Source organism: Poecilia latipinna, unplaced genomic scaffold (genome assembly GCF_001443285.1).
Source record: "Poecilia latipinna isolate Pla-1442-1.1 unplaced genomic scaffold, P_latipinna-1.0 Scaffold2113, whole genome shotgun sequence".
NCBI classification, from domain to species: Eukaryota; Metazoa; Chordata; class Actinopteri; order Cyprinodontiformes; family Poeciliidae; genus Poecilia; species Poecilia latipinna.
Genome location: NW_015114729.1, coordinates 1 through 10,860, shown reverse-complemented (window position 1 = coordinate 10,860; position 10,860 = coordinate 1). Strand labels below are relative to the sequence as shown.

The following is a 10,860-nucleotide window of genomic DNA, read 5'->3' as shown; positions in this document are numbered from 1 at the left end:
ATTCAGTATTTTTATTATACAGAAATTCGGCTGTTTTTTAATTAAATAACTAATTTTTGTCTGGTGAACTTAAAAAGTTATTTGCCAAACAAACTTTTATTTGCACACATCAGAAATCTTTTGTTGTGATTTTGGGTCCTGCCCATGACGTCATGTGAGAATCACAAGCAAAACTTTGAGTCACAAATAAAAACTTAGAATATCAAGAAAAGATTTCTGACATGCACAAATAAGTTTGTTTTGCAAAAAAAAAAAATCACTTCATGAGACAAATGTGTGATTTAAATGTTTAAAAAAGTTTTAAGCAAAACTCAGTAGGCTTTTCTCATGGTGACATGCATTAACAATTAAATTTTTGCCTTTTTTTTTTTTTTCTTTTTTCTCCAATTCCACGTTAAAGTTTGATGCAGCTCTGCTTTCCTGAATGGACCATCTTCATCTCCACTGCAAGTGTAGCAAACAGGCAGCTCTGTTTTATAGATTACAGTCACTAAAAGGTTGCTTTGGGCCCTTGTTTATATTTTTAATAGTGTAATTCTGTAAAGACAAAATGTGTCTGGTGGTCTAGCTCTGATTTACATATCTCACTAAATTGCGGGTTTGAATATTGCAATACTTTCCTATAACAAAATAGACCTGCAGAAAGAAATTACTAATAAAATATCTTACATATGCATAGCTGTATGCTCTATATAGAGATTTTCTTTAGCTTTGATTGTATATCTCACAATTTTGTAATTTATCATTGTTTATTAAACTCTGAAAGCTGTGTGGCTTTAATATTCTGTCCTACAATGCGGTAAGATGTGCCCTCTTTTTTTTTGTTTGAGCACCTGCCCCTTTACTGGTCTCTGCAGGGCCCTGCTAGGACATGTCCACTATGACAGAGTGTGGCTGTGTTAATGCTGACATAATAAACTCACACCATCACACATCAGCTGCAGTAGACACACACAGTGTAGACCACTCAAAATACTGACTTTTCAAAAATATTTGATATGATACTGGAGTAATTTGGAGGAATTTTTGTCTTGATTGTTCAACAAAGGAACCTGTCAGTATTTACAAAAAAAACAATATAACAAGTGTTTTGAAGTTGTGTAAATCGAATCTAATAAAGTAGAAACATTCAAAGTAAGCCGTTGTCAGTGTGTGAATGTACCTCTGCATGCTTCTAGCTGGCCTGTAAGAACTTTACGGATCTCTGACACCCACATATTCTTCACATCCATGGAGGGAGCCTTGGGTAAAAATATATACAATATGTACAATACATACAGATCAAGCACACTGGCAACAAAAACCTGGAAAAAACAAAATGTGATACATTTGTGTCTGGAAGGGAATCTGCATGGCACAACGCTGCCCTCCAGCGGAGGACTGTAGAAAAGACATGATTAAATTTTCCATACCTGCTCTTAGAAATTATTTGGTTGGCTAAACTTAAACTTGCTTCAATTTATCATGTTTTTGACACTTTTTTTATTTTACAATTAATTTTAATATATTTTTTAGATCTACTGACAGCATCCAGTAGAGTAGATTTACAAGTTTTTCAAAGTAAAATTGTACTTTTAAAAATGAGAAGACTGGGGAACTGAACTGTTTTGTTCTTAATTCAAAAGCCAACTAAGTGTTTGTACTTATTGTTGTGAATTAGAATAATATATGTGGGTTTATTGTTAACAAAATGCAGTAACACTCTGCGCAAGCAGCCATAGGGCATAGCTGCAATTGTCAGTTATGAAGTTGTAATTAAAAAATGTTCATTATTCAGTTTGTCTTGTTGACTCTGAAATGAAATAGAAAAGTTTTTATAGCTCAGGGTTTTTTTCAGGGTTGTGGAGAAAGCAGGCTATTGTTTCAAAATTACTTTAATTTAGTTTTGATATAATAAATGGGATCTGCTCACCTTTTTTCAAAAATATCAACCAACCTATGCATTTTTTACTGGGTTTAGACAGGGAATGTCTTACAAATATTTATGTAAAATTGTGCATAAATTACTTCTGTTGCAAATAAAAATTGCAAGTAACCACAAATTTGGGATATTACCTTAAGTACAGTCACCAGGAGGATTTAATTTGAATCTTTTTAACCCCAGTTACACAGATAGTCAAACAAAACTTTGAACAAAAGTCATAAGTAAATTTGTGCAACTCCTAACAACATACCTGGATGATGTAAACTTCTTCTCTGCCATTGTACCACACCTCAAACTTTTTGTTGTCCCCTTTGACATTTTCTGTTATCCCCACCGAGCTCATCTAGATGGCAAAACAGAGGAAAACATGAAGAATACATGAGCTGCAGTTATTCAAAACCAGTGATATTCATCAGCATTCATCACAATCATGCAGACTTCTTCATCTTTCCATTTACTCTACTTTGGAACAGGCGGTTTGGCCGTTTTGTTTATTATTGCCATGGTGCTAGAAATTTACAAGTTTGTTTATTCTCCTTCTCTAAGGAACCATGTTTTTCATATATAAGATGTTTCATATAAATTTATGCAGGTTTGAGCTAAAATAACTTGTTTGTAATAACAGCAAACCTGATGCAGACTGAAAGCAAAATCACACAGAGATCAGCTCAGAGACACCCTGTAAAATCTGCAACTGATTTAACTGGTGAACAAGGCAACATTTAAAGCAATTGTTAAACTTTGTATGCTGGTTTCTGTGAAAGAGAAATGAACACACTCTTATGTGGTGTTTATGGCACTTTTTGCTTAAATATGCATTGTATGTTTTAGTTTTTACGGTGTGTCATGGTTCTGGGGCTAAATAAAAGAACATGACATCAGTATGAGGCGTGGATAATTGAAACTAGTGCAGCTACACAATCCACAACATGACTAATTATAGATTATAGAAACATGGTGAGAAACTCCAAGACAGAAGCAGAACAGTTTCACCTGCCCACCTCCACATACTCACCATTAGGTATGTCTCCCAAAAGTTGGATGCAGATAGTGATGGGAGACAGGTAGGGCTTGCATCCCAACAAAGCTAACTTAATGTTTTAATTGTTTCATGAAAGGAAAAAAGAAATGAATGTAACACTGACATTTTCTAAATGATTCCTACTGGCCTACACACATAAAGATTGTCAATATTAATAACTAGAGATCTCCATGTTTCCATTCTTCAACACTTTTAGTTCTGGATCATTCCTTTAAATCAAGTCTGACAGAGCCTTTTCAATAAATCAGTTTATTCACTAAATTTAACAAATTACATCATCACGTCATAAACACAGTATTACATTACTTACTTTACACGAGTGGGAAAGGATCACGAAGAAGTAAAGTCTTGTATAAACTTGCCTCTTTCTCAATAATTACAAAATAAATTTCATGGCTGTACACATTAAATTAACTTACCACGTAAGTTGCAAGAAATTTTAATTTCCTCATTATTAACTAGGAAGTACATATGTTAGGATCTGTGTTTTCTGTGTAGTTTTTCTGTGTTAGTCCAGTTTCCCCTGTGAATCTGTCTTCCCTGTTGATTGCTCCCAGCTGTATCCCGTTCCCTGATTACCTTCCCTGTGTATTTAACCCCACCTGTTGTCTTTGTCTGTGTCGGATCCTCGTCGTGTAACACCCTCGTCTCACGTCTGTGTCTGTTCCTGTGCTGCCAGTGATTTTCAGTTGTTTCTCCTGGTTTGTCATTAAATCATCTTATCATCATGACTACCTGGGTTCCCCGGCGTCTCTCTCACCACTCTCAACCACACATCATGACAGAAGGATCCGACCACAAGAGAGGTGAGGACGCCAGCGTGTGGGGTAGCGAGGCTTGGTTCCAGCAGCAGTTGGAGTTGGCTCAACGGGATCTTTACAAGGACGTGGAGATCTTGCCTTCTCCGCTGCTGCTGGAGGAACTGGGTCTTGCCTCTGACCTCGACGCACCCAGGCAACGCGGGCCGCGACGGAGGCGGCGGCGGGGACCAAGAGCGGAGGAGTTCTGTGGCGGAGCTCCAGCCAGCCGGAATCCCTGGGTGGGACCTCGGCTGGCGTTCTGCCCGCCCGGAGTCGGACCCCGCCGTTACTGCTGCCCTGAGCCGCCGGAGATCCCGGCCCCTGGGTCACGCCGTTTCCGCCGCCCTGAGCCGCCGGAGATCCCGGCCCCTGGGTCACGCCGTTTCCGCCGCCCATGACAACATAATAGTTTCTATTGTTTTATTATTAAGTGTTTTGAGTTGATTTATAGTTGAGCATTTTTTTTATTCCCGCCCAAATTGTTCCACAACTTTACTCTATTCACATAAATGCACAGTTGTTTCAAAGTAGTATGCACACTTTATCTTAAGCCAAATAATTTTTGTAATTTAATGGGCCATAACATTTCTAGCATTAAGAATAATTAATAGTACCTTTAAATTAAGCAAGTCCTTAGTTACAAGACAATTGATTGAATAAACAGTTTATTAGTATGTTTTCTAGTATTCGCTTTACATAAATTTTCAGTTTTCTTTTGTGTCACAGCACCTTAGTGTGACACAAAAATCACCTTAGTGTGTCACACTAAGGTTTTTTAAGTTTTGCCCCAGACAGAAACACAGTGGTATGCACTACATACGACACATAGGGGCGCTGCTGCTTTCTAGTTGACCTGTGCTGTAGGTAACTACTGTTTATGCATGTGTAAATGTTATGGTCAACATTTACACGTTATGGTCAATAACATTTACGCATGCATAAATGTGCAGGACTTTGTGCCCTGATGACTAGAGTTGAAAAACCCTTTCATTACTGTAATAATTTGTATCACTGAAAATAAAACTTCTTATTGTTTAAAAATATCCATCACCTAAAGTAAAATTAAAAATTGACTCTTGAGGTCTCGAGCTACCTTCTTCTCTGGAGGAACATCTGAGGGGCCACTCTCCCTGTTCGGGGGTCACATTCCTGAGAGCTTAAGGACCTCCGAGGCCTCATCTCTCCACAGCTGTGTCTCAGTTAATGTCTTGGTATTCCTTTTTGTGTCACTTCTTGATTTGATTGGCTCTGGAAGTCCCACAGAATCTTTGGTAGGGCATTCTTTATCCCTATTGGCTGAGCCTCTCACATTGACTTCTTGTACATTCCATGTTTTTTTTTTTTTTTTTTTTTTTTTTTTTTACCAACTTGCATCTTACAATTTGTTTTTAATTGTAACGTCAAGCGAGTTTGATAAGTTTGGCATTTAAAAACACTTGAACATTCAGTATAAAGTTCATCATTACTACAGTCAACATGAACAGAAAACTGCTGTAATTAGCAATTATTGTAGTTTGCTAGTCAGCTGTCATTGCTGCACATCTTCATAGAACAGTGGGATGTTATATTTCCAGGACACACTACTGTGCTCCAGCAATGAAATAAGAAACAAGTTTACACAACTAGTCAAATCGTTTTAGTCCACTTCTGTCTCTGACCTTTAGCGAGTGCTTAAAGCTGTATGATGGGGTCTTCTCATGTCCCTCAGCGCTCTCCTCCCGTTTCTTACAGAACAGTAGCATCTTATCATACAGGAAGAGGTGCCTCTGCATGGGCTTAAACCTGGCCAGGTCCTTCACCTGAAACCCACAAATCTGTCGGTTACTTTCTTACCATGTGTATTTTAATCATCAATGAAATTTAAGTTTTATTAGAAACATAAAGCACATCAGCACGTCAGACTATCTGATGTAGCAGAAAACAAAAACTACATATCCATCATCATCTGCAAAATTCTGTTTTCTTAGCTGTTATAGCTGTTATAGCTGTTATATAACACATTGTTCTCTCATTGTTAGATCCTTCGCATTCATTTGTTTCTATCAAACTCAAATCCACAATCTGTAATTACAATTTTCTTATATCACTCCTAGTGAAATCCTGAAAATCTTATCTGACTCGGATTAGCCTCGGTTCCTCTTGGGAGTGAGCTTAGAAGTGATAGCCTTCTCTTCCTGCATTAAAACAGTTCTACACTGAATCCTTTTAGTCATGACATGCTTTTAAAAAACAATCGTAACCACTGATGTTATAGCAACTTTTACGTGTTAGACAATTTTAACTTCATGTTTTTTCCTAAACTTCAGGAAGTTTGACTCTTTTGTTAAGAGGAAGAATTTGTTGTAATTTTTAAAGTCAAACTAAAACTTGTAGACAGTAATTAAAAAGAAAAAATGGTCAGAAACAGACACAATGCATCTTCATATTGACTGGTTCAAATTGGGGTGTTTGGGTGTACCTTGCTATGGCCTTTTTTATGGTCTGTCCACACATTAAAGGATCCCTGCATCAGCAGCTTCCCCAGTTCACTCAGGTTGCCCTGTAAATTAGCAAGAAGGTTGGCAGGGTTTAGACTTGAACATAACCTTATTACAGTTTTCAAGGTCTGTAGCATCATGAATTAGAAAAATCACATGTCATCATCTAATCAAAGACATACTTGTAACATTTATTTAAACAGCTTCTGAAACAAAGACCTGGAAAGTTCAGAACTTTCCAGATGAAGTTCAGATTAAAACCCTATCTGTTGTGGATTTTTAAAACACTTCTGAGAAATATGACCAGCTCAAGTCACTTCTTGTTTTCTTGTTATTACTCACATTTAATTTTATTACACACATTCTAGACATGTTTTTTTATGTTTGTATGACTATGTTTTTTGGTTTATTAAAGAAATCAATTATTAGTTGTAAAAATAGACTTTACTTGAGAAATATTTATTTTAGATGTAAAAACAAAGTAAAAATACATTAGGCTGTTTGGTTTTTAGAAATTTAAATAAAATATTGTCACATGGACATTGCCATGTTGTTTATGTTGCAATGCATTTTGGGTAAACGGCGAATGCTATGCACTAGTTTTGTCCAGGCAACACAGTGATGTCTAATGCTACGCTTTTTCAATTTGAACCAGAACATGTTGAAATTTATGGGAATGTAGAAATCACAAGAGGTAATAAAGATGAGTACTAAACAGAGGAAAGAGTTTGTGCTGCTGCTGTAGCCTTCAGCTTCAAGAATGAAACAGGTGGGACTGTGTAATCCGTAAGTAGTTAACATGCTCTCTGTCAGGTTGGGTCTTCAGTCTCGTGTTAAGTTCATGTTTTCACATTTGTTATCATTTAAAAGACCTTTCAGCGCTGCCTGTCTTTGGTGTTTCTTCCAGCTTCTTTTGCTCACTAGCTGGTGGCACGGTTTAGGCATTTGTGGATGGTAAATGGTTTTGTACTTGTATAGCACCTTAACAAGTTAAGATGATACTTTATACTACACTCATTCACGCACACACTCACACACTGATGGCAGCAAGGCATCTGATAGTAGCCACATCTTCCCTGTGGCAGTCTGCCAGAAGCAAACCTGCCATGCACCAGCGCCACTGGGCCCTCTGACCCCCACCAGCAGGCAAGGTGGGTGAAGTTTCTTGCCCAAGGACACAAGAAACTTATAGAGGCGTGTGGAGTGGGGATCGAACCAACAACCTGCCGATTGTGGGGCGAACGTCTACCACCATTGTGGCATAGCATATGATTTCAGCTTGCCAGGGCAGCAACCACCTGTTAGATCCTTCATCAGTTTTGCTTGTACAAATGACTCAAAGTCCTCTAGAGAGAAATGTTGAGTGCATAAAAGTGATTCCTTTTTAATAACAGAAAACAGTGACGTGGTATGGTATTGGCTAAATTTACACCAGTCAAACATAACATGATAAACAACAACTTGGGTAAAGTTAGCCTTCCTATGTTTACTCTGTAGATTCCAGTACAAAATGGATCAAATTGTATCAGAGTTTGGTGCATTCTGTACCTGTGCATGTCTGAATTGTCCAGGTAAAAAAATGGCGACCTCCATGGATAAAAATATTATGGAAGATGTAATTTTTTAAAAAAGTTTTTATGTATCATAAGCAGCAATCTTTTTTTGTTAGCATGAGAGTTACAACATATTTTGGTCAATATGTTCAACTAATCATGGATCCCTTTAGAGACTGACAGTGTAGGAATGGTGGTATTGTACGGAGCCCTGGAGGGACCAAGGGGTATTTTTTTTCTTTTGCGTTACCTCGCAAAACCTTTGCGTCCCTTCGCAGTATGCTTACTGCAATATTTGCTGGTCTATTTTGTATATTGTATATTGTCTATTTCATAAAGTCTACGAATGTCAATTTAGCATTTCAAATACATATATTTAAAGAGCCTAAATGTGCTTAAATGGGTTAATTCGGGGAATCTCATGAGATCCATCGGACAGATGATCATCTGTCCGACGGATGTATCAACCAACTCCAGGCCACTTCTTTTTTCTGTCACAATTATCAATTTAATCCATTTTGATAATCATGCTTCAAACTTTACAAGGACTGCGACACAGACTGACCAGCCCAAACAATGCACAAGTGCCAATGATCAATGGCACTACAACACGGTCAACAGAAACTATGACCACCTCGCGCACCATTTTCCTCATATACACAAAGCCAGTGTAATAGAAAATTTCGTTTTCAGTCTTATTTCATTCTTGAAGGAACTGATGATACTTTTTACCATTTATTTACTGATTATATCTGCTTTGTTTTTGTATTTCTGCAAGATGTGTTTGTCCATTAAATAAGTTTGCAGATAATGTTTAGATGTTTCCGCAGCCGTGATAGGAGAAGAGACCTGAAGACATCTTGGGTAAAATGCTTGATCTGATAATTGTCTTGAAGGGCTGATGTGTGAAATGTAGTTTGTACCCTGTTTGACCCCATGAACTGACAAAGAAGTGTTAGAAGTTCCTCCTGAAATCCTTATCAGCTCTCCATCCTGCCATAAAATCATCTCCTCCAAGAGGTGAGAGATAGTTCATGAGGAGGGGGTCCGGGTGTCTCTGTGGCCATCTGGCAGTAGAGATAACATCAGACTTTGGGCTTGCTGTGACTATATAACGATGTGATGCATGTTGCTCGGGGCTCTTCTCCTGACTGCGCTCAGTGAGAAGGGTCTTCGAATGCTTTTGCCTTCGAATAAAGAAACTTAAAGACAAAGATTAATCTTTCTCTTATTATTGAAACAGATTCTCATTCCTTGATAATGAAATTTCCATAACACCAGCATGCCACCTTCCCATTCATATTTGATGACAATCACACCCACATCGACACACCCACCACCCAAGTGTCAAAGCCGCGTGCTCCTGTTATATCAATAATTACTTATTTCATTCATATGGTTGTTACAAAACCTCAGTGAAAACGTGTTTATTATTATTAACTCCTTGGTGCAAAAAAACTGATTGAAACTCGATTTATTCACTGCATGTTTAAGTTTCTGTAAGGTTAAGATGGAACTGCACATGAAAACAGCCCTTTGAACCATTCAGACTATCAGCACAACAGAGACACAATCAAACTGTCACATTATCCCGGGATAATAACTCAGAAATAGTCCAAATAGTTTGGAAGTAGGACTGGGGGATATGAGGAAAATCCAATATCCTGATATATTTTTGCTATATCACGATACACGATATATCTCACGATATTCTTAAATGAGCTCCAATGTAGTGGTGTGTAAATTGGAGCAACGCACCCGCCACTGTGGTGGGTTGACAATTTGAACTAAAAAAAATAAATCATGTGACCTATTGAGTCAAAATCTGAGTATATTTGAGTGAAATTGTTATAGATCTACAACGCTAGATCTATAACTCTAGACTCTTCCTCTTTAGGTCCAAAAATAATACTTTCGGTGTTGTTTCTGTTCAGCCGCAGAAAGTTTTGGCATTTTTATCTGTTTTAAGCATCTATTCAGTGACTGGAGGGGTTCAGAGTCACCTGGTGACATGGTAATGTAGAGCTGTGTATCGACAGGGAATAAAAAGGGTCAACCCAAATAAAAATGAGTGTACCTCATTTGTACAGAATGGTAGAACAATTTCACACTGATTTTAACTAAATAGGTCAAATAACCTAAAAGCTATTGAAAAGAAATACTAAATTTAAACATAAAAAAATAGGTAACAAAAATAGAAATTTAGTTAAAATAGAGTAAAAATGCATGTGCCTCATATATACAGTTTAGTACAACAATTACACACTGATTTCTAGTCAATGTTGCACACAATATGGAAGCTATTGAAGAAAACATTATATTATTTAACATTAAAGTCATTTAAAATATTGAATATGACTTGACATTTTAATAGAGGGTAGTGTGTCTCATGTAAAAGCTGAATTACCACTTTTTGGTATCAGTTGGTCACAAGGCAAGGCATTTATTAACATTTGTTTGACAGGATTGTTTGGTTCGGAAATTTGTTGACAGTCCCTAAGTGAACCTCTGAGCGCTGAGGAGGCAGCTGGAGAACGGCTGGCCAGAATTAGCGTTCATAAATCGGATCAACCTTGAGCTAAACACCGCTTGCTCGGTGGATATCGGAATATCCGATATCCAACTCGGAACTAACTTCACTGCAGTCAGTAACACAATAAAACCACCAGGATAAAGTTTTTGATCTGTGGCCTGTAAATATGGCACCGAGTGACTGGACCTAAACGACCCCACAACATCTGACACAGTTACGTTGTTCTATTGACCAATAGTAGAGGAGCTGGACATAGAAAGCAGCTCTCCTCATTAACATAACGATGCACACAGAAAAGTAAAAACAGGAAAGAAGAGGCAATGACAAAAGAACGAGGGCTTGTATTAGGAAAAGATAAAACAAAATATTTACTATTATGTCAGTTTTGGTCCTCCACAGTGTGGCTGGTGGAGAAAATTTTTAATTTCCACCCCTGGCATGATGTCACTCACGCAAATTCCCGCCCCCATTTCCCTCCTAGACTTAAATGTAAGCTCATATAAAAAGGGATGCAGTGTTTTGCTATGGACT

The 10,860-nt window shown here is 37.7% G+C and overlaps 1 protein-coding gene across 1 annotated transcript in view; it reads right to left on the bottom strand.

The window, feature by feature from the left end:
* LOC106936291 (guanine nucleotide exchange factor DBS-like) overlaps positions 1-6,380 on the bottom strand; it is a 64,769-nt gene extending 58,389 nt beyond the window's left edge. The window contains exons 1-4 of the mRNA XM_015017169.1: positions 6,225-6,380; positions 5,425-5,565; positions 2,175-2,267; positions 1,163-1,241 (exon numbers count right to left, since the gene is read on the bottom strand). Coding sequence (XP_014872655.1) covers positions 1,163-1,241; positions 2,175-2,267; positions 5,425-5,565; positions 6,225-6,380 — 469 coding nt within the window. The remainder of the gene's footprint in view (positions 1-1,162; positions 1,242-2,174; positions 2,268-5,424; positions 5,566-6,224) is intronic.
* Positions 6,381-10,860: the final 4,480 nt, after the last annotated feature.